The sequence below is a fragment of the Oreochromis aureus genome, linkage group 2 (assembly GCF_013358895.1).
Source record: "Oreochromis aureus strain Israel breed Guangdong linkage group 2, ZZ_aureus, whole genome shotgun sequence".
NCBI lineage: Eukaryota > Metazoa > Chordata > Actinopteri > Cichliformes > Cichlidae > Oreochromis > Oreochromis aureus.
In genome coordinates, this window is record NC_052943.1 from 16,361,658 (window position 1) to 16,385,800 (window position 24,143).

General features: G+C 38.3%; 3 protein-coding genes across 7 annotated transcripts; 1 reads left to right on the plus strand and 2 right to left on the minus strand.

Annotated features, from left to right (window-relative positions):
* The first annotated feature begins 657 nt into the window (after nucleotides 1-657).
* On the plus strand, nucleotides 658-9,214 carry pdzd11 (PDZ domain containing 11). Its single transcript, XM_031743801.2, has 6 exons — nucleotides 658-776; nucleotides 1,453-1,560; nucleotides 4,771-4,911; nucleotides 5,019-5,117; nucleotides 7,571-7,631; nucleotides 8,183-9,214. Exons 2-6 carry the CDS (start codon nucleotides 1,468-1,470, stop codon nucleotides 8,215-8,217), a joined length of 429 nt encoding a protein of 142 aa, XP_031599661.1. The 5' UTR covers nucleotides 658-776; nucleotides 1,453-1,467; the 3' UTR covers nucleotides 8,218-9,214.
* Nucleotides 9,215-9,529: 315 nt separating this feature from the next.
* Nucleotides 9,530-13,327, minus strand: stard14 (START domain containing 14). The gene is made up of 6 exons (XM_031743695.2): nucleotides 12,896-13,327; nucleotides 12,629-12,776; nucleotides 12,193-12,296; nucleotides 11,864-11,981; nucleotides 11,717-11,769; nucleotides 9,530-10,790 (listed from the first exon to the last, which is right to left on the minus strand). Exons 1-6 carry the CDS (start codon nucleotides 13,067-13,069, stop codon nucleotides 10,584-10,586), a joined length of 804 nt encoding a protein of 267 aa, XP_031599555.1. The 5' UTR covers nucleotides 13,070-13,327; the 3' UTR covers nucleotides 9,530-10,583.
* A 1,340-nt stretch (nucleotides 13,328-14,667) lies between these two features.
* Nucleotides 14,668-23,125, minus strand: rab41 (RAB41, member RAS oncogene family). 5 transcript variants are annotated; one of them, XR_004199696.2, is made up of 9 exons: nucleotides 22,946-23,125; nucleotides 21,788-21,846; nucleotides 20,668-20,721; nucleotides 20,287-20,392; nucleotides 19,244-19,355; nucleotides 18,744-18,837; nucleotides 18,243-18,336; nucleotides 16,784-16,850; nucleotides 16,515-16,581 (listed from the first exon to the last, which is right to left on the minus strand). XR_004199696.2 is itself a non-coding variant. In XM_031743543.2 (8 exons), exons 1-8 carry the CDS (start codon nucleotides 23,022-23,024, stop codon nucleotides 16,517-16,519), a joined length of 636 nt encoding a protein of 211 aa, XP_031599403.1. In that variant the 5' UTR covers nucleotides 23,025-23,125; the 3' UTR covers nucleotides 14,668-16,516. The 5 variants fall into 5 exon arrangements, 4 of the variants coding, with proteins under 4 accessions (XP_031599403.1, XP_031599333.1, XP_039475631.1 ...); XM_031743543.2 differs by lacking the exons at nucleotides 18,744-18,837; nucleotides 20,287-20,392 and adding an exon at nucleotides 19,646-19,751 and having other exon boundaries at nucleotides 14,668-16,581; XM_031743473.2 differs by lacking the exons at nucleotides 18,243-18,336; nucleotides 20,287-20,392 and adding an exon at nucleotides 19,646-19,751 and having other exon boundaries at nucleotides 14,668-16,581.
* Nucleotides 23,126-24,143: the final 1,018 nt, after the last annotated feature.

Here is a 24,143-nt window from a genome sequence, read left to right on the forward strand (position 1 = left end):
ACTATCCGGACATGGGACACAGGGACATAAATGATGAGCAAACATAATAAATATGTCTGTGTAGGTTCTCAGTCATCCAGATCGTGGCAGTCTTAAAAATTTGGCTGATAGGATGATGCATATGATCACTAGTAGGTCAACTACCCCCACAGGGTCAACCACCACTAGGGGTCAAATACCTGAGACTCTCCACCTTTTAGAACTGAAGAAGGCCCTTGGATAATGTGCAAATCAATACAAAGAAAATATATTTTTGGTCAAATTGCAAGATATCACAGAAGTGTTTTACAGACTTCCCGGTTGATTTTCCAGCTAGCCGCCATTAGGTTTCTCCATCTGCAAGAGCTTTCAGGAGGTCGATATGCAGCAAAACGTGAGAGCTTGTAGAATAAAATGTGAGAATGTAGAATTTTTGTTAACCTTGTAACTTTTTCACACACTTGTTTTTCACATTTACAATTGCAAAAAGTATTACAAAAACTTGTAATTTAAATTTGTACTCATATTTATTCACTTTTTAAGCTACTTACAACTTCAACTCTGTGATTAGGACCTCTGTAATCAGTGAATAAAGCTGTTCAATTGCGCCCTCTCGAGTCACCAATCCACGAATTCACGCGCTTTGACTTTTGTAGCTGTTCAAAGTGCGAATATGCCACAGTGCTGTCGGACGTCTTGTAGTAACTACTCCACACCAGGAGGGGGCGATAACGCACTATAGCTGCCTGCAATTGCTTACAGCAGCAAGTTTACACTGCTAGCCCTTTGACTGGCAGGTGAGATATATTTTTGTTGTTTTGTTGCAGTCATTCATGTTTTTCAATGCTAAATGATCCAAGTGCATTTATTTTAAAGTTCCTGTGATAATAATAGCGCGTGTCAAAGTGCTTCCTGTTTAATAGAGCAGAGCTAGCTCGTTTACAGTTAAACAGTAAGCTAATCGTGGTGCTAGCTCGGGATGCGTTTGCGTGTTATTGCCATATGAAACTGTCCACTGTGAGATAATTTCACACGTTTATTTTATCTCGCTTCTTTCCCCTGATCCACATGCGTATTTTTTTTTAGAAGATATTTCTAAGTGTTAGCCATATAACGTCCCTATTCGGACTTGGTGGCTAACCTGTTACAGAGTTGTGAACGCAGCTGTGTTTTTAGCTGATGTTTTGGTCTTCTCTGCTCTTTATGCCTTATCTAAAAATGATACATACAAAACCGGGTGTAATAATGTGGGTACATTAATGCCAAACCCCGGCGAATGAAGGCATTACAGTCATGGAATAGGGACTGACATTATATTGACTTGAAGTTACGTGTCCGAAACCACAACACAATAGAGACACCGGAGCTCTTTAAATCAGCGGTCTGGATTTCAGGGATTTCCCTTTAATTTGTATCAAGCAGTCCAGTGCATCCGTAGTTCATAACAATGAACTGTTATTCTCTTCTCGGTAGGAAATTTTAGCAACCATGGACCAGAAAATTCCCTACGACGATTACCAGCTGCCAGTGGTATTCCTGCCTTCTTATGAGAACCCGCCTGCATGGATACCTCCACAGGAGGTATGGCAGATATTACTCCAACTAACCTTTGTGCTTAAATCATGTGCTAAACATTTTGTACCTTTATTATATAGTGTATATATTTATATTTTTTATCTATTCTACTTTAGTTATGATTTATAGGTTGTGCTTAATGTTTTGGCTGCTGTAAAACCGTCTTACAGTGCCGGAAAATTGTATTTGCCCCCTTAATGATTTCTAACTTTTTTATATATATATATTTGTCATTCTTATATGCTTGGGATCATCAAACAAATTTTAATATATGTCCAATATAACCAGAGTAAATACAAATGCAGTTTTTAAATGATATTTAATTTATTATGAGCGAAAAACTATTCAAACCTACCTGGCCCTGAACATGAAAAAAGTAACTGTCCCCCTTGTTACGTCATGATGAACTGTGATTAACCACATTTTTTGGGTTCAGTTCATTAGACCTGTTGAATCAAGAAATCACTTAAATAGAACCCGTCTGACAAAGAGAAGTGGGCCTAACGATCTTTACTAAAAAGCAAAAAGTCATCATCTAAAGAAGCTCAAGAAGAGATGAAAAACAAAATAATTGACATCCATCGGTCTGGAAAGAGGTACAAGGCCATTTTAAGGTTCTGGGACTCAAGTGTACCACGGTGAGAACCATTATCGACAAATGGGAGAAGCCATGCAACTGTGGTGAACCTTCTGAGGAGTGGCTGACCTACCGAAATTACTCCAAGAGTGCACTGATGGCTCATCCAAAGGGTCACAAAAGAACCCAGAACAACATTTAAAAAACTGCAGGCCTCACTTGGCTCAGTTAAGGTCAAAGGTCATTATTAAACAATAAGAAAGGAGAAAACCACTGCTGACTAAAAAGAAGGGTTGTTTCACATTTGCCATAAAATATTCTTGATGATCCCCAAGACTTTTGGGAAAATGTTCTATGGGCTAATGAGACAAAAACTGAACTTTTTGGAAGGTTTGTGTCTCTTTACATCTGTCATAAACTAGCAAATCATTTCATAAAAAGAACATCATACCAACAGTCAAGCATAGTGGTGGTTAGGGCTGCCACAAACGATTATTTTGATAGTCGACTAGTCACCGATTATTTTTGCGATTAGTCGACTAATCAGATCATGCATCCATTGAACATAAAACGTACAGCTTATTGCACCAGCATGCATCTGCTCTTATATAACTATCATTAGCTTACAACTTTAAGTGTTTAAGGTATGTGCTAACTAAAAATGAAGACAAGATGATAGTTTATTAAATTTAAATGAAATTTGCAGATTGTTTTGGTGGAGTTTAATAAACGCAGCCCTCTGCTCCTTGCTATCTAAAATATAACAGGACACCGGAGTATATTCTGGAGCATCTCACACTTCTGATAATCAGGTGTCTGCTTGACGTTTATTCAGCTGTGTAAAACTATAACTTTCAGCCAAACCGATTTACTCATGAACAAATAAAATACTGAAAAAAGCCAAACAATAACATTTTTAAGTTATCTAAGTGGCTTATATATCATGTTTAACCTGAGTAGCGAAAGATTTGCCGGGAGTCCGGTGTTCTCACCGGCTCTAGTGAGCCTTGCCCCCGGCTAGCTATGGAGCTAGTGGGTAACAGACGTCTCCGAAAACGTCGGAGCGCTTTTGCAAATATGTGGTGTCTTGATAAACTGAGCAGATATTTGAAGTTTACACAGTTACATTCTCGCCTGAAAATATGTTAAACGTTTATTTTGTGACCCAGAAAGAATAATAACAGTAACATTAAAACTAACTAGCTGCCGCCATTGTTGGAAACTGAGCTGAGCTGCGCTATGAATTCTGGGACAGTTTCTTCTTCTTCGGGGTTTAACGGCAGCTGGCATCCTTGTACATGCAGTGCTGCCATCTTCTGTTTCAGTCCGTTATTACACTCTTAAATCCTACTACTTATTCCTGCATCTTTTGGGATCTTACAAAGCTTCAAACGACGCGTCGACTATTAAATTAGTCGTCGACGATTTTGATAGTCGACGTAATCGTGACTAGTCGACTAATCGTGGCAGCCCTAGTGGTGGTAGTGTTTATGTCTGAGGCTGCTTTCCTGCTTCAGGAGCTAAACGATGTACCGTAATTGATAGAACTATGAATTCTTCTCTCTACTAGAGAATCCCGAGAGAATGAACGACCATCAGTTTGTGTCCCTGCTTGAGCAAACTTGGGTTATTTAGTAAGATGACGAAATACTCCAGCAAGTTTAACTCTGAGTGGTCCACAAAGAGTGCAAGAGTGAGTCAAAATTCCTTTACAGTAATGTGAAAGACCCATTGCCAGTTATCGTAAACAATTAATTGCACTTCTTGCTGCCAGGGGTGGCACAACCAGTTATTGGGTTTAGGAGGTGTCTACTTTTTCACACAGGGCCTTTTTGATAAATGACATCATAATCAAATATGCATTTTGTACTTGGGTTATCTTTCAGTAGCTGTTGCATGTTAAAAATTGTTTCATGTTCTAAAATATGAAGGTGTCATAATTATGGGAAAAAAATAAATCAGGAAGCGGTAAATACTTTTTCACAGTGCTGTATCTAAAGTATCTACTGGTAATTTTACTGAATACTATTAAGTTTATCTGAGAGTCACAAAGATTCTTGGGTTTTTTTCTTGCTACTGCTTTTTTATAGCTTTTAATGGCATCTTCCATGCCAAGGAATGGGGCTTCCCAATGTAATGTGATAATAGGTGGTCACATACAGGTTGTAACCTGTAGGTGCACGCACAGTCCTTGTGTCACCTTGAGGCTTTTCTGTCTGTCATGGTTTCGTAGTTGGCGCCTTTAACTCCTTTTTTCAGTTAGTGTTTGGGTTTCAGTGAGTTCCTGAAGCCTGTCTTATATGCGTTTGGAAATCTGACAAGTAAAGAGGTGTTGGTGCCTGACTGCAAAGGTCAGGACTGTGCAATACCATTACATGTGCTACAGAAAGCAAATGGGTGGATATTTTTTGTGAATGTGCTGTTTCCAGATTTTGTTATCCCAATGAAAACACCTTTTTTTGTTGTTGTTGTTGTTGCTGAGCTGCTTATTTTCCAAACAGGTGATGTTGAATGTGTATTATGCGATGTGATATTCTACAAGGCGGTTCACTCTCATCACATTGTTTTTAAGGCAGAAGAAGCAAACTTGGAGAAACTAAATGTCGCTGGCTGTTCTTCTTCTCTTGGTTCATTTTTAGCGGGTTCATCATCCTGACTATAACAATGAGCTCACACAGTTTCTGCCTCGCACCATTGTGTTGAAGAAGCCTCCAGGAGCGCAGCTGGGCTTCAATATCCGTGGTGGAAAAGCGTCACAGTTAGGAATCTTTATATCCAAGGTGCGTGCACAGCCCTGGTTATTAGTATGGTTTTTTTTTCTTGCTGTGCTGCTGACTATTTGTTTGCCTATTTTTAATCAATTTAAATAATTTCTGTGTGCTGGCAGGTGGTCCCAGATTCAGACGCCCACAGAGCAGGGCTGCAGGAGGGAGACCAGGTTCTTTCAGTGAATGATGTTGATTTCCAAGACATAGAGCACTCAAGAGTAAGTCGAGGCTGAATTTCAAACAGGCTTTATTCAACACATTGTCTCCAGCACACACTTACATATTGAAATCTACTGTGATATTCATAAATCTGATTTAGTTTAGATGTATTTCTATTCATGTATGTACAAGACTAACAAATAGCTTCACATACTGTGCTGTGCTCTTTAATCTTCACTATAGTCAGAACATATTCAAGGCGGGGTTGCTCAAGTAATCCTTAATGGTGATGACGATAATAATTTTTTTGTCAATATCAAGCTCACGATTACAAAAAGTGGGTAAACTTTAATTTCGGTGGAGTGCGGTATAGGATAATCCAGACATATTGTTTTACTTGTATTTCAAAATTTCAAGAGTTGAAAAAATCGATACCTATACCCAGGAAAATACTTGATATTAGATACCCTTTTATATACTGTGGGTGAGATTTTTACCCTATCCTGCAACAACAACAGTATCAGCAATGAGGTAATTTATTAAATTAAATCTAAGTTAGATTTAATAAAGTAAGTATTTACACATTTTTAATTTATTTTCAGAAATATCCCTACACACCCACTGATATTTGGTTGAATGTCTCTTAGCAAGTTGCACCTCAACCAGATGCTTTTGATAGCCATCAAGAAACTTTTTGGATTATTCTTTTTATTATTCTTGGATTATTAGTTTCACACTCATTCACATATTGTGGCTATACTTGTAAAACAAACTTAACCCTGTCATGAACGTGGTCCTGTTCTTGAATTATTCTGACGGATATTTGACCACTGTTCTTGGTGGAATTGGAGTTCACTTTTACCATTAAAAATTACCATGACATTTATACTCACAATGAGCATTATATATAAGTGCATCTCAAAACATTTGAATATTACGAAAAAGTTCATTTGTTTTTGTACCTTCATTCAAAAAATTATGGATTATAAGTCATGAAAATCAGAAGTCCACTATCTCAAATTAGTAGAATATTTCAGATTAAAGAAGGATTTGGAATCTAACGATGTCCAGTTTCTGAAAAGTGTGTTCACCTATTCTTTCAATACTTGGGCAATGCTCTGTTTCCATGATTTACTACATCAGTGCAACGTGACATGGAGGTGATCAGTTTGTGGCACTGCTGAGGTGTTACTGAAGCCCTGGTTGGCCTGGGTGTTTGTTATCTTCCTTTTGACAGTGTGCCATTGATTCTCTGTGGGATTCAGGTCAGGCGAGACGGCTGGCTGTTCAAGCACATTAATAACATGGTGAGCAAACCATTTGGTAGTTTTGGCATTGTGGGCAGGTGTTAAGTCCTGCTGTAAAAGGAAATTGGCATCTCCATGAATCTTGCCGGCAGTTGGAAGCATCAAGTGCTCTAAAATGTCTTCTTTCAGAGTTTAGGAACTTGATTTCTAAATGAAACAAAAAAATTTACTTTCATGTGAAAAACTTCGAACTAAGCTTTGAACTGATGTCAAAGCTGCTCCTGATACACTGACACCAGCCTCAGTCCACTCCTTGTGAAGGTCTCCCAACTTCTGGGATGGAGTTATCCTTACAGTCCTCTCAAAGCTGCGGCCATCCCTGTTGCTTGTGGATACTTTCCTACCATGTCATGTGTTTTTTTCCCAGTCAGGTTTCCATTGATATGCTTTGACACAGCATTGACCAACCAGTATTTTCAGCACTGGCCTTCTGTGGTTTGCCCTCATCACGGAAGGCTGTCAGTCAGCAGACTTCCCCCTGATTGTGGTTGCATGAACTGAACGAGAATAAAAAATGCACTGTATTTGTACCATTTGAACGATAATTTGTTCAAACTGATATTGAAATATTGTGGTAATTTGAGATGCTGGATTTCTGATTTTCCTGAGCTGTAAGCCATAATCATCAAAATCAAAACAAAAGAGGCTTGAAACTTTTTTTCCCTGCATATTTTTTTCAAGCATGAATGACTTTCTATAAGAGAATTACAGTGTAAGCCATTCTGGCCATAATCAAACCGCTGTGAGAAATAATGACACACCAGATGCACCATAATTGTTTTGTGTTCTGTTTTGTTTTGTTTGTTTAAAATCAGCAATGCTTGAGGAGATATACATTTTGCTTTTATTTTGAAAAATGTAGTTCCTGTTGCAGCATGTAAAATATTTAGACATTTAATCTAATGTGTAAATATTAGCTCTTTTGAATTTTGACATGCAAATGCATGTTGTAGCATTAATGTGCAAATACAGAAAGCATCTACTCACAGATACTTTCTGTATTTGGAAACTTGTCAGGAGGACAAGTTTTTGCTTGTCCTCCTGATCTATCTGCTCTTCCAGTGAAACAGCAGATCTCATACTAAAAAAATGCAAGATTAAGTGGAGCCAAATGTTGCAGTTTTCTTTTTGTTCCATATCTTGTTCATCACAACATTGCATTATATTTTCTGTTTAAGATCATGGATAATGTTTGTCTTCTTCAGGCTGTAGAGATTCTGAAAACTGCGCGAGAAATCCTGATGAGGGTTCGCTTCTTTCCCTACAGTAAGCGTTGGTTTACTCGATTGTATCAGGAGCATGATGACAACCTAAAAAAACATTTATGTCAACATGTGTTTTTATCTCAACTGTTAAGATGTTTTAGAGAGATGAAGAAAGAAAAAATTGTTTTCCTGCAGAATTTGTGTTCGTGGGGATCTTGTAAGATATTATTTTAAGACAGATCTACACTTAATGTCCTTAAATATTTGAGTCTTGTTTTGCTGTTAGGTTAAATGCTCAGCGGAAACTGTTGTGCTCACTTTGGGTTTGAAAGCAGGTTTTAGTCTGTGCCTTTTACTAGTCCTCAGTGTGCTAATACAGCATGTGTTATATATTTAAAACATGCTGAATTTCTCAAGAATTTGAACATTGTCAGTATGCCATCGTGCCATCATAATAATAAGATTATCATCTGGCTTATCTGAGTGCAAAAACAAAAGACAATAAAAACTTTAAATCAGTAAAAACTTTGAGCTATGTCATACTGATACAGAAATCTATAACAGTGCCCATGTCAGTACTCTAATGGTGTCCTTTGTGGGTTGTTTTATCAGACTACCAAAGGCAGAAGGAGAGGACCGTACACTAGATGGCAGCAGAGAGAGAGACAAAGACAGAGGGATACTTAACTGCACTTCACTACAATCCTCCCACACACTCTGGCCTCCATTCTGTCTCAGCTTCAAGATGACTAATGTATGACTAACAATCTCATTCAGTCTTTCATGTAAGGAAAATATACATGACGTTAAAGACTGAGTTTCATAGATACTCCTTTCTGCATGCTTCACATGATGAACTCTACTTCGATTGAATATATGGTTAGGAAGTTTTAAAGTTTCTATGCAGAACTTTTTTTAAGACTATAAATTAGATTTTAAACTATAAATTATATAGAACAGATAAATAATAGATATTTTCTGGTCAAGCAAAGGATTTAAAGATGACCTTTCCCACATTTCCTCGAGCCCTGTTATGATATTTCTGCAGATGTTTGCATATGTGTGGACTAAACACCATCACTTGATATGAGTTATGGTCACCAGACCTCTGTTGAATTTATGAATATATTGCACAATGCTGTTTTTTCATATTTAGTAAATATTTGTAATTGTGTATGAAATGCTAAGGGATGTAAATATACATTTCAGTCACTGCTACTGAGGGCTTTGGTACTTTTATGTTCCAGGCACGAGTTTTACATACACTGCGCGTGAGCTGATTTAATGCTGTTGCATAAACTGTGTGTCTGAGGTGCCAAATGGTTTACGAGCATGGCTTGTAACATGCTATTAAAGTGCATAACATTTATCGGAGCGTAGTGGTAAAGCTTGTAATGGGGTGTTATCTGTGCGGTGGAGGCACCAAGGTTTGCAGGTTTAATTCAAACCAAAGACAGTCTGGTGCTTTCATAATTTTGGCCTGCCTGGTTCAAGATGTGCGTAGTCAGTAGAATCTGCAGATCCAACATCTGGCTGCAAATTAAATCTGCATACATTGGAACATTCATAGAAAACAGTGGAATACCTCTGGATATTAGTGCATTATGCTTTTATACAATAAACTATGTTAATAGCTACCAGTTTTATCCAAGTGTTGTCTTTATTTCTGCACACTGAACATTTTTATGTAAAGAATTTATGTTTGGATTTTCATTTGATCTGAATGGGTTCAGTATTTGTATTTTTTATAGAGGTTACGATTACAAAAATAAAGCTCAACTCCTTAACCTTTGCTAGCATTTGGCTTTGTGCACTTGAAGAACTGGAACTAAAGCTAGAGAAGGACTGGTTTGTTCTGGTGCAAGTAGCAGAACTTGTTTCACCCTTGAAGTCAGTTTCTCTTGAAACTGATTGACTGCATTCCTCTTATTTGACAATTACAACAAGTACAAAAGCTTGTTAACCTTGTGAGGTTTATTAAAAAAAAAAGAAAAAAGGAATGCTTTGTAACATTGTTATCATTAAATAGTTTAATATGAAAAAAAAAATATATTGTCAACCTACAGGGGCTTCATCCCAGGCCATTACTTCATCAGTTTACAACAACTTGAAATAAATATTGAAAAAAAAGAAAAAAAGCCTTTATGGTCATTCCAATCCTTAGGTCAACTGATATTCAACTAACAAAATACAATCATTCTGTGTGTATTGTGACTTGGCAATACAACCTAACTGGGAGTTTACTTCAGTGCCTTCCATGTGGACCAGTGAAACTCTAGCATTTGTAATAATTTACAATGCAAACACCTTGATTACACAACGTCTGAGTAAAGGCAACACGCCTTCAAAAAAAGCCTTCCTAATTACAAAGCTAAAGACAACCTGCCCCACAAAGTTGCTCCCTATACATTATGCTGCGAACATATTAACAAAACTGTGTTTAAGTGTAAATCATCACAAAGTTGTTATCGTTCTGTCTACTACAACCCCAAAAGGAAGATGAAGTGAGCTGAAACAGTTTCTCCTGTTTTCAGAAGCAATATTCTGAAGTGAAGTTAGTGTCACAATTCTCCACAGGTGTTTGCCAACTTTCTAATCTTATTTCTATTCACAGTCACTTATAATGACCTGCTTGAAGTCAAGTATATTTCCCTTTCTTCCACTTAAAATTTGTTCATGTAGCTGCAGCTAAAGATCGACTGTCTTAGGTGCAATTGTAAATGTAGTATTGTAAATGTGTCACATTCAAACCCCAACACCTCTAACCCTGTACAGTGTAAGTTAGCTTAGCTCAACACAGATTGAGGTGATGGCAACTTGATCTGTGCTCATTTCCATCTTGTCAAGACAGTTGTAAACACTTCATGCTCTTGCTCATCCTCGAAGGCACACCGATTTAGAACTGGAGGATCACGGTTACATCACAGAGAGCCGGAGACCTCGAGTCCATCTACAGTCCACCTCTCAATCTCTCCGTCTTTGTCCACCTTTCCTCCCATCACTATCATTCAATCTAGCTGCTGTCCTCCCCTTCGTTAACATCCAGCTTTGAGCTTTCATCCACATTTTCCAGTGAGTCTGCTCTCTGAATTGACAGCTCAGCGGGGTCCATCATGGGAAGGGTGTTCTGCTCTGGGTGCAGCCAGGGCTTGAGATCGGGGGAATTCTGACTTTTCCAGTTTGAGTATTCCTGTCCCGCCTTGTGCACACTCTTCATTACCTAAAAAGAGAAGAGATGATGCGATTGTTAAAGGACTGCAGCACACCTCCATTCTCAGTCAACAAAGCTGAAGATAAAGATGGTCATAAAACACTGCGTGGTAGATTACATGGCAAGTGGAAGTGAAGATAAAAATGGCTGATTTCCAGAATGCACAGGCAATCTAGTTCTTCAAACAAAACTGAGTATATAGAGAGAAGGTTTAAATTTTGTCTACCTATGTAGGATTTTAAATGGATACACTTCTAAAGTCTTTTAAATAAGATGTTTTGAACGCCTGGTTTTATAATGGTTGTATGCATTTTTTAGACATCGGTAGATTTGATGGTGTAAAGCAATTTAAGTTGTTCTTTTACCCATTTCCAGTCAGATTTATGTGACCTGGAGATAACCTATGAAATACTTTCATTCAGACTTTTAGAAATACTTTTCTTGCTGTTGTTCTTGTTTCATTTATAGTTTTTTCTCTCTCTCTCTCTCTCTCTCTCTCACACACACACACACACACACACACACACACACACACACACACACACACACACACACACACGTGGATACACTTTGGTCTAAATAGTTTCAATCTACGGAAAATATAAAACTTGGGGAACAAGTTCTTCCAGGAGGGCGACTGACGGCTCAAGCTGAGATTCTCCTTTGTCAGCAGCCTCGTCAGGACAGGCCCTTAAATTGTTTCTATGGTTACCATTGTCACTTAAGACACATGAAACTTTTCCCCTCCCTTATGAGTGTGCACATGTACACACACATACCCCTCTTGCACGTTTAAAAACCCTCGTGAAAACACACCTACGCTGTCACAGATGCCGATACTGTGCTTACGAATTTAACCTTATCACTTACAGCTCTGATGTTTACTACAGGTGAACAAATGTTTAGCAGGAAAGTGGCTGTGAATCATTACATACCTTAGGAGCAAGAACTTGGGATGCTTTGTTCACCACCCACTTTGGGAGAGAGCCTAGAAGACACACATTCATCGTAAGAACTCTGCAGAAATGAATCAAGAACTCTAAGTTTGAATGGAACAAAGTAATTGTTGCATATAGTTTTACCTTTGGGGTCTGCTTGTGAAAGATATGTAAAAGTGCAACTTTTTGGTCCTGTGGCCTTGATATAATACCCCGTCTGGATGGAAACGGCTCTTACGAGGTCGCTGCGAGGAGGGTATTTCTATAATTCAAGGAAAACATTTTGCAGAATAATAAGGAAAATTATACATTTTTATGATACTTCTGCACAATGTGACAATGGATAAGGCTAGCTTTAAACAATAAATCAGTGCACACAAAACAGGACAAAGAGGTGTCAAAGAGCTGTACAAACAGTATGTGTAGAGGCAATGGTTGCTATGTATCTTGAGTGGATGTAGGAGGTGGCGTACCGGGTGTTTGACTGAGAAGTTAACCATGATGTACTCGTCATCTGTGACCTGCCACGAGCGCAGTGTCACAACATCTCTGTTCTTTAATGGAATTGGACAACGCCCTGCAGAAGGCCAAAATAAATAAAATAAATAAAGACATAAATAATGTTATACTTGGGCAAGCTTTTCTCTGTTAGTTCAGTATTTAGGCTCAACAAGTGTGCCCTTATTATGGCAATAAATACACTGGTGTAACAAGAGGCCATAGATGAGATGAGTCTTCATAGATGAGAGCTGAATCAAGTGTCAAGAGAAGTGAAATGAATATATATATATATATATACACACACACCTGTAGTTATTGTATCAGCAAAAACAACATCTCACATCTAATCAGGCCCACACCAAACCACAAACACACAGAGCATTGCAAGTGATAAGAGTGCTCACTCACATGAGTAGTAGCCCACATCAGCATTAGCAGAGAGCCGGGCAATGTCAAAACTCTCCTGCATAGTTAGATCCCACTTCTTGCGGTACTTGCTGTCGTGAAGGACGTCGAACATGGTAGCAGCTGACACATCTTTGATTATCATTTTACACTGGGGAAAACATACAGAGGGTTACAGGACACCACCCACATAGCATGACAGCCTAATAAAACTGATTTATTTTTTAAAAGGTATTATAGTTTTTAGATTTGGTGCTAAAGCAAACTCACCTTCATCTTGTGGACTTTAGGTACGTTATTTCCTTTATTCACAGCGCGCACCTCGATCCACACTTGCATCCCATTGCTGTCATACTTATTTTGCCAGTTGTCGGTTGCTAAACACTGTCTTTTAAAGTCATCAAAGACCGCCTCATCGGGTAAAATACTCGAAACCCGAGACATATTCGTCTGTTTTAAAAGATATCTTTCTTCTTAAAGAGGAAAAATAAAAATAAAATCCTTCAACAGATCGCCTCCAGAAAAGTTCCGTCTCTCTGAGCTTTTCCACGGATGAGATTTAAAGCTTCTGCCGTCGTGTTGCCTGTGGTGAGAGAGATATACGTCTGCTGTTCACCTGTCCTGTTGAGCAAGATTTTTGTGTTGAATTCCTGAGCCATTCCTTCAAACACCTCTCCCGCTGACATAGAGGTTACTTCCTGAAACCAGGTGTGCGTAAAGGAAAAAAAAAAAAAAGTCTGCCCCGCCCTCAGCTGTCAGCGCAGCTACTATAGGTCGAAACTTAAACCAAACTTAAAAGTATTTTTAGAGAAGAGCAGCCTTACTAGGTTTGATTCTGAGAAAGCATTAACAATACAAACAGGGGTGCACTCACAGTAATCTGCGCGTTGTGGGCGGGTCAGGGGAGTGGGTAGGTGAGAATTGCTCAGCGTTGATGCATTCTGAGTATCATCACGACTGTGAATACTAAACAAAAGCACACCTCTAGTAAACTATGAGTGGAATGTTTTAAAAAATCTGATTTTCACACTTATGTTTGATATTGGGATTACAGTCTGAACAATTTAGGCTTCTTTGGTTCAAATTAGGCAAAATCTAAATTTAATTCCTGACTAAATTGAGCGAAATTAAAGTGTCTTCTTTGTCATAGATATTTAGAGATGTCATCTTGAAAAAACAAAATACCAAAAACTCTAATAAAGCTAACTCTACCACGTGCAAGCAAAAAACAGGTTTTGAAATCTGTTAAAGATAAGAATTTATTTTACCCGCTTATTTAGCAGAAGGTATTGGATGGATGGGTTTTCTTATTCAGCCAGTTTCCTAGACTTGCATTCAACCCAAAGAGCAAATCTTATGTAGTACAATTAGGTGAAGATCTCCGATGAGAAAACGTTTTTTGTAAAAGACTAAGCTTAACCCATCTCTGGGAAACTGAGCCTGTGCACCATGAACGCAGGATACAGAAAAGGATCGTTCTTCTTCCAACATCCTAACACCAAGTCTTAAGCCTCCAACAGCCCTTAGAACATATCTATTGAAAATGCAAGCTGAGATTTGTTAGTGTGGTACCAAAGCTGTGTTCAAGTATTGCATAAAGTATTATTAAGAAATTTCTCTCTACTGCATACAACTTGGAATAAGTGAAGGTTTTTCCAGAACCCTCTGCTCAGTATCCAAAGTGCAAATTAAAAAAAAAATAGGACACGTAATACTCAAGTATGACAGTAATAATCATAAATACACAATGGTGCTGTCTGTATCTGTATCAGGAATATTGGAAATAAAATTTCATTTACAATCTTCAGTTAGTTATTAGTAGATTTGTGCAATGCAGTGGCAGTTCACATTTGACCACACCTAACTGTTATAACATTTCATAACTGTGATGTGTTACATAGTTTCAATGGTGACGTGTGACACACACCTAAGCGTGACAGGCTCAGGTGCTGTGACTCATTTAGAACTTTATTAATGAACAGAATCAATATGACTGTTGCCATAAAATAACCAAAGTGTTTTTAAAAAAATGAACACAGAAGTTAAATTTTGGTGAAATATCTTTATTTTACTCCATGTGATAAGCCTACACTTGTTTTCATTAACTCTCCTTTTTATACATAAGATAGTAATAGTACATTATTCACACAAACGTTGCTAAACACGAGTAGACATATTTCAAATGGACAGACACAATTCAGAATAGCACAAAGCTGAGTATTTAGTCAGTGACAAGTAATAGAGCTGCTCATGTTAAAACGGTTGTTCACGTTGCAATTTAAATACCTTAACTTTCAAATCTGTTTTTTAAAATGCTGGACATTTAAAAAAAAAAAAACCCCCAAAAAACAAACAAACAAAAAAAGCTACAGCAAACGATCAGTGTCTTTTGTTGTGCTATGGCTGGTTAGTCGGTTTGGGAGACGGTGCGGCCTTTACCTGTGACTAAACCAAGCGACAGACCACACCGGAAAAAAACAAGAAACCCCCCCAACTCACTAGGTGTAAATGTCACCTGTAGGTGGCGCCTCAGCAGACACGCAAACAATAAATAAAATAAAACTTTAAAACATGCGCGTCGGCATTTGTACTTTTGGTCACGCGTACAATGTTAGCTGTATGTCCAAGTTACAAAATAAATAAACCAACAGTCCTACACAGGCAATAGCAATACAGCAAAAGATATGGCAACTAACGTCTGCACTTATTTTACAGCAAGGGTGTTAGTAAGCTTTAGCTGTATCTGAGGACATCTATCTACCAGCTCTACAAACAACTAGTGAAGCCATGAACCAGTCAGCAGGCTTCTCTGATATTTTACAATATTGTGGCTTGATTCAGTGCACAACGTTGGTGAACAAACAAGCAAGGCATCTGTGTTCTTATCCATGTAAATCCTGCGGGGTGAGCATGCTGCATGTTGTTGCAATAGTGTAATCAACACAACACAAATCGTCGATGAGATGGTGGGTACGTCGTAGCGAAAGTGACAACTCTCCATCAACGTGGAAACTGATTTTCATAGTATTAGGGGACCATCTACTAATAATGCCTCCTCAGACATGTTAGTACAGTGCAGAGCTCATTCAACAACATATAAACTTTTAGGTTAGTAGGCTTTCTAATTCATTTGGGCTGGCTTCCCTTTTACGATATATATCCATTTCCTTATTACGCATCCTTCTGCAGTACTGTTAAATATGAATCTGTGTTAACCCGGTCCGCTTACACACTTGTATTTGGCAATGTAAGCTCGCAGACGTGTTAGGCATAAGTAGTTCCACTGACACAATGAAAAGGGTTCACTTGAGCCTAATGTTGTAATATAATGTTTTGCAATGATAACAGTTCACTGGTTGAGAGCCAGTCGTTACTTCCTCAAAATTAGACAAAGTCGACAAATGATAAGCCGTTTAGGAGACAGAATAGCTTCAGCTGAACTCTCCATTTGAAACAAAAACAAAAGGATAGGCAGAGAACTCAACCTTGTAGAGTCATTTAAATAATCCCAAGCAGTTTTACTTTACAACAACAAGAGTAACAGCACTAAGATTCTAAACTGTGCAATAACTCAAGAGCAGTTAGCTATGTCAGTCTGCAATCCTATATAATGCCATGCAACTGGATGAAAATCTGAACATATCAATTAACTTATTCCTTGTTTTAAATGTTTACTTTTGAACCATTTTTTCCCCAAATAATTTGTTTCAATACAGTAATGCACATCCACACGGTTACTCTGAAAAGTCACTGAGTTGAAAAGGGAAAAAAAAGAAGAAAAAAAAGACAGGTCCTCCATCCCGATGGCCGTGTGCCAAGGGTGGAGGAAAGTGGCCACTGAGAGACAAGCTGTTGGTGGGGAGGAGACAGGCTGGCAGGGGCTGAGGTGTACTAGCATGAGCAGCTGCTCTCAGTTACAGTCATCTCTGGCTGTTTCTCCAGTTTGATGTCGATCACTGAGAGAAGTTAGTTAAGTAACACTTGACATGAATTGCAGATTTCACTTCTTTTTTTTTTTTTTGCAGTGCCTTTCATTCTCTGCATTCTTTCCATTCAACTAAGACACAGTCAGTGCTACATTACAAATATTATTAAAACTGTGGCATGACAAAAAGGTATGGCAGCAATTTCTGCGGGAAAGCAACTCAAAAAGGATACTGTCCTCTTTGCTTTTCTCTGGTGTGCTATCCATCCCAGGCAATGCAGCAGCAACGCGTCGGAACAGCTGCAAAACAGTAAGAAACATTAAACATTTGAAAGCAACAATTTGGTAAATAAAATGTAGTTGTTTAAGTAGCAAAATAGCAAGACACAGTCCTGTGAAAAGAAAAACTCTCACAGGTCTTTACGCAGTCCTGTAAAAAACTAAGTACTAATTTCTGTTGTACACTTGCTGATGTGCTTGGGATCGTTGTCCTGTCGAATGACCCACTTTTAGTCGTTGGACAGATGGCCTCATATTTGACTCAAGAATAATTTGTTTACAGAGTGGACTTGATGGTTCCAAGGTATCCTGGTCCTGTGGCTACAAGACAAGTCCAAGTCATCACCCCTCCACCACCATGCTTGACAGTTGGTACGAGGTGTTTGTTTTTCGCATAATGTGGCACAATGCAAATCTCTACACTTTGGTCCCATCTGCCCAAAGGACATTGCTCCACAAATTTTGCGGTTTGTTCTTATACAACTTTGCAAAGTAAACTACGCTCCTTCTGCCAACCTTCAAAATAAGTCCCCCCCCCCAATTGTACTATCATATACCTTTAAGCACTGAACATGCTAACCAATGTTTATAGAGTCTGACATGTAGCTCTTGAGTTTTTGCAGTTTATCTGAACATTGCACGGTCTGACCTTGGGGTCCCTTTAGTGGAAGACTGTGGCATTGTGTTAACACATTTGAATGTTCCAGACCTCACAGAGGTTCTCACATTTGCTGATCATCATTTCATCAAGTGCATTTCATAAGCAGCACCTGGCTGCTACTCAGCCTCTTTATTCCTATTGAATCAGTAAGAGTACAATTAGTTTTTCACAGGACTGTACAGTACATTTTCTACAGATGTAGCAGGAAACTGTTTATACTCAAATCCCCAGAAAGGGCAAAAATGTGTTCTTATTTACATGTTTACTTAAGGCCCCAACACTTAAGGCACTCAGTCACACTGAAACAAAGCCCCTGGCATCCTAAAGAAGTGAGATATTTCAGTCTTGATGATAAATTTTTGATTCCGAACAGCCAAATACATTCCATGATAATCTGTCCAACTGTAAAGTATTGAAAATCTGATAACAATACAGTTTATCATATTACCAAACCCTAGATGGTAGTCAATGGACAGTATGTAATTAAATTATAGCTAGTTATCTCTAAATACTGCATTTCATTGAATAAACACGAGGTAGTCAAAGCAACGATACAGTCATCTGCTGAGAAAGTCTATTATATTCATAGAAATGTTTTAGCGAGTCAGACAGAGAGCCTGTGTGGAGAAAACACCTTCCAGAAAGCTACGACAGGTCATGACGAGCCACGAGGGGGGACAGGGAGGCAGGAGTGCAGTGTAGACTTTGAGAGTAGAATTAGCTCAACTACCCTGAGAAAACAGAATCGCTACCTGTTTGACATTGTAGCCAGTCTTTGCGCTGGTTTCAATGAACATGACATTCAGTTCCTTAGCTCTCTGCTCGCCCTCCTCCGTGGTGATCTGTCTGCTCCGGTAAAAGCAGAAGGGTGGAGATGGCCGAACAGACAGATATGGAAAGAAACCGCAAAGACGACAGGCAAGAAGAAGAGAGAAGAGATGGAGAGAAGGACACAGAGAGCTCAGTAATGAATCTTGTTTGGAGTGAAGAAGAGAGTGGTTAGTTTATAAGGCGGACAGAGACAAAAGGACAGAGGCTGCTTTGCTGAGTAAAGACGAAACAGCATAAAATCCACTCCAAAGGTCAATGATTCATTCAACAGCCACACTCTAATCCATTAACTGATCCAACACATGGAGGAGCTTCACACCCCAGATGTCACAGGCGGGCCTCCCTAACCTCTGGGAGAGTATGAGCCTTGCTCGAAACAGGATAATTTGTCACCATTACACCTGCTCCTGCTGAACACCAACCTGTTTGACGTTATAGCCAGCCTTGGCACTGGTCTCTATGTACATCACATTGAGCTCACGAGCTTTCCTCTCTGCCGCCTCAACAGAAACTTGCCTGCCATGGTCCCAGGAAGGGTAAGGTGAGGGTGAAGGATGGAAGTGTGGTGTTTAGGGGAAAACACAAAAAAATATTCAAAATGACATGAAGAGAAAAAAGTAAGGCAAAAGAAAAAAAAAAAAAGGCAAAACAGAAATATGATCAAATTATAAATGAAAAAAAAAATATAAATAAAAGTATTTACATAACTTATAGAAAGGCTGAAGTATGCAACATTACAAGGAAATAATAAAAGTAAAAACTGGATGAGATGCATTGAAGGGAAGTGGGATTCCAGGCTTTGGCAGAGTTTATACTACAGAAGTTAAAGATACACATTTTGTAAATGCAGTAGGATCTATTTATCTATCTTTGTAAACAGAACAAGAAAATAATCATTCGCGCTTATCACACAACCATGTACCTTTTATCCGCTAAGTCTGTTTTGTTCCCGACGAGCATGATAATGACATCACTTCCTCTCTCTGTTCTAACATCATCAATCCACTTTGAGGTTTGCTGGAAAGAATTAAGATCTGCAAATGGGGTGAAAACAAGCAACAAAATACAAAATCATTATACACATCAGCCAAATGTGGCCCAAAATACATGAAACATCTGTTACAATACATTCAGTTAAAAGCCTAGACAAAAGCCTAATCTTATGTAAGAAAAACCTGTAGTTATGTGTTAGTGAGCAGGAGTATTCAGAAGAAAAAGCTTGGAGAAGAAGTGTATTTTGTATTAGTGTACTAGCAGAAATAAAAAGCTTCCTTCCTATTACTCTAGAGCCCTACAGAATGGTTAGAGGACAGCCCTGACTCACTGGTGATGTCATAAACAACCACAGCAATGGTAGAGTCACGGATGTAGCTGGGAATTAGGCTACGAAAACGCTCCTGTCCAGCAGTGTCCCAAAGCTGGAGCCGGACCTGAGGATTGGAATTGCAGAAGAAGAAATTGACCACAAAAAAAAAAAAAGAAAAAAAAAAAGTCGAGATAAAGGGCAGCAAAGGGAAGGATGAGAATGTGGAGAACAGGACAGACATAAAAAGAATTGCAAGCCAAGGAGTAAAGAAGAGAATGACCTTTAATGGAGGAATCGCGAAGAATCATTCAAATGCAGAAGGCTCAAAGATGACGGGTGTTATGCAAATGTGAAAGTAGGCCCTGCTGAATCATTATTTAGGCAGCTCTCAGAGGATTTCTGCTCATGAAGCGACATCGGCAGACATTTTTTTCATTATTCTTCAAGTAAGACGTATAACTATTAGCATTTACACTCCCCTGGACACTGCTGGAGAAATGCTTTTGAATCACTACACCCAATACAAACAATATCTGGAATATACCCTAACATGCTATCCAGCGGGGTTTGCTAGGCTCATTAGTGCTTTTGATTTTGTTTTTTGCCCTTCCACATACTAAGTGAAGGACAAGGAGGAGAGGCAAAGCCACAATACCTACTGGCTATGTCATAAACCACCACAGCGGCGGCTGAGTCGCGGATGTAACTGGGGATGAGGCTGCGGAAACGCTCCTGTCCAGCTGTATCCCAGAGCTGCAGCCGGATCTGTGGCCAGCCACGAAACAAATGTGGGAACATGGGGGGCAATTCATGATCCAGCCAGGGGATGGAAGGAAAACAAAATCTTGAAATAATGATGGGAACTAAAAACACGATCACATGTTCAACAAAATGAGTGAAAAAACAAAACAAAACAAAAAACTAGGATAATCTATAAACAATGTGGAATGGTGTGATAATAAGCAGAAGCATGCTTTTATGGCAGCTTTAATACTTGACCAGTTGGAATGATGTTAATTACAGTAACACACAGGGCTTACCGTGCGATCTTCCAGATACATAGTTTTTGACAAAAAGTCAATGCCAATTGTTGCCTGTAAGACAAACATTTCAATTAAACAGTGTTACCAGCAAGTTAAATGTATTACATACATCTAAAGAATCGTTACCTACATTATATGTTAAAAGCATATTTTATTGACCTTTTTCATATCGTCGGTTAAAAATTGTACAGAAATAAAATTATCGAGTATTGTGATAACGGTTTTGTGTGAAGATGCTTTAGATAGGAGATTATCTGTAGCTGGACTTGACATAAACAGATTATATTTCTTTCTTTTTCCTTCTGTCATGATTTTTGCACTTAAAGCTGAGGCTGATGATTTTGTTAATTTGCCTTACATGTAGATTCTTATATCAGGAGTAGGTGTTACATAAGCTCTGAGTACAGCCTACAGCTAGTTTGCAATTTGATTTCTAAATGAACAAAATGAAGATAAACTACTACTACTGACATTTAGACTTGCCACACAGGTTGCGCTCATAATCTAATCAGTGGAATGCACTCACATGCTTACTAACATCTGGGGTATGTGATTTTTGTAGCAAGCCCTTCTACTCTGGTTGACTGGTGAAATATAATGGTTTCGGCAATTTGGAGTAACACGTTGTTCATGTTTCATTATACACTTCACAGAAGGTAAAACCTCAGGGGATTAGCTAGCAAGCTGATCGCAAAAATGGACACTATATTTACCATATTTACAAGAAAGTGAATAGACAGATTACTAAATGCAAATTCCCTATGCCAAATATATTTAAACTATAAATGATCCCATAATTTCCTCAGGGATTAATAAAGTATTCTGATTCTGAAAAATAAAATAAGAACAGGGAGGCATTATGACATTCTGAGGAGATGCTGGCCAATGGCCAATTTTGTGTTAATTTTCCAATTTAAATTTGTCTAAATATTTACAAGTATCAGCTACTGACATGATAAATTGGTCTATTTTATTCTATTTTAACTGTCACATATGTTAGTGGATGATCAGTTGCACTGAAACTGTTAGCTCGTTTTTTATTGCACCTGTGCTTGTGGTAAAAATGTCAGTTTTCAGACAAAAATGACTACACAAATCACTGTTATGTTCTTTTTACCTGGTAAGTGTTGTCAAAACTGTCATACATAAACCTGGTGATGAGTGAGGTTTTCCCAACTGTACAGAAAAAACACAGTCACTTTAGTAACACAAGAGGTATTCCTGGTAATTCAAGCCTAAAACCGCCACTCAAATGGTAAACTTAAAAACGATATAATTAAGTCTGTATTCAATGAAGAGACAGAAAAGAAAAATGAGCCGGTGACATCACACGGTGAGTAAACTGCTATTACCACTGATGCAGTGTGGACGACTGAACCCACACGCTGAGCTGGCAATATGGGTGGAGCCACAAAATCTGGAAAATTAAAATTTACTCGACCCCTGACAGCTGGTTCGCAATACCACACTGTATTAATTACACGGCACAAACATGTCTAAAAACAAGCCAAGTTTTACATTGTCAGGGTCAGACCCCGAAACCTGAGCAGAAATAATGGAAATGAAGGAAAAAGGCCGACTGGTGCGAAACCACCGGTCGACGTGGCTTGTTCAAGATGCTGCAGCAGGAAGCTAACAGCTAGACAACTCTACACTGACAAACAGACGGTTTAAATTAATTCTTGAGACTTTCTGTTTGAAGTCAGTGATCTGTAACAGACTTAGAGCCCCTATCTAAGTCTTTAAGTGCGCAAGCGAGCGTCAACATTGACATTTTAGCCTAGTAGAGCTAACTAACTGCTAGCTACAAGCAGAAGTAACGTGCTAACAACGAACCTCCATCACAAACTAATGGGAGGAACAATGACAATACCCACTGACTCATTTCGTTAATTTTTAATACATGGCTACATCTTGAATACAGCTGCTACGACACAATAATTTGTCGTATTCTTGCCCTCTATTAAGACACGAAACAAGCTAGTTTAGCGATCTATCTCCAGCTAACAGTAGCTATTCAATGACATCATCACCGGGGAGAAAAATCGGTAGGTTAATAATTTTTGTCACGCTCTAATATTCTTTGTTGGCCTTGCAAAATTAACAGATTGTCCCGTATCATTACTGGTCACTAATATACGCTAGATGACTGTACCATACCGTCCAATTTTAAGCTAACACCACAAAGCTAGTTAGCTGATCTTGCCAGTTCTCCCAACATTTCCTTTCATCCGACCAAATTAACGCTTCTTTAAGCACTTCGTGCCCATCTTACCACTCTGTTCGCCCAGAAAGACGAGCTTGAACTTTCGTAAGGGGTTGCCAAACTCTCCGCCGCCGGTCGTTGTTGACATTTTGTCAAAAAAATAAACAGCTGACTAGCTGACTTGGCTAACGATGTGATGTCTAGACCAGAGAGGACCAAGCCGTGTATCCTTATCCTACACTAGCCAGCGCTATTGTTTTCTTAAACATACAGCAGTGGAAATAGCGCCTTCAAGTGGCAAACACCGAGAGACGACAAAAATGGCAAAGTTAAGAAAGGCCTTGAAATCAGTATTACCATTATTTCTTCTATTGCAATTTTTGCAGGTTGAAAAATCTACAGAAAGAGTAAATACATCATTTTAAATGCATTTGTTTACAGGGAGCGTAAGTGTTTACACAGAACATTTTAAAGCTGCAGGACATTTTCTTTCTCATCCATCAATTTGAAAATAATGTTATACAAATTACACGTTCAAGTGAAATTTTAACCTTAACTTTACAGTACATTACATACCACACTAATATTGGTGCTGATTTTCAACTCTGTTACTGTAAATATAAAACAAACATTGCAAACAAAATGTTCTGGTTCTGTGTATTTGTCACACTTATTTCATAATCTACATATAAAAGTAATATATTCATTCAGTCTGATTAACTCATGGAACCATGTTACTTTAAATTTTAACTATCATTTTAAATAAAAGTGCGTAGTGTGTAATGTATTTGAGCAAACATTTGAAAAATAATAAATGGTATTAAATTCCCCCCCAAAAATAATTACGAATAAACTGCATGACTATTACGGAAGCGTAGAGCTGCCACCCAGGCAAAAGAAAAAAAAGAAGTATATCACGTTATAACGTGAAAAGTTTATTGTTCTAACAAGATACTTTTCACGTTTGTACAATATACTATCATGTTTGTACAATATACTTTTCACGTTTGAACAATATAACATCACGTTATTACAATATGCATAAATATCACGTTCGTACAATATAAATATCACGTTCGTACAATATAAATATCACGTTCGTACAATATAAATATCACGTTCGTACAATATAAATATATTGTACGAACGTGATATTTATGCATATTGTAATAACGTGATATTATATTGTTCAAACGTGAAAAGTATATTGTACAAACATGATAGTATATTGTACAAACGTGAAAAGTATCTTGTTAGAACAATAAAC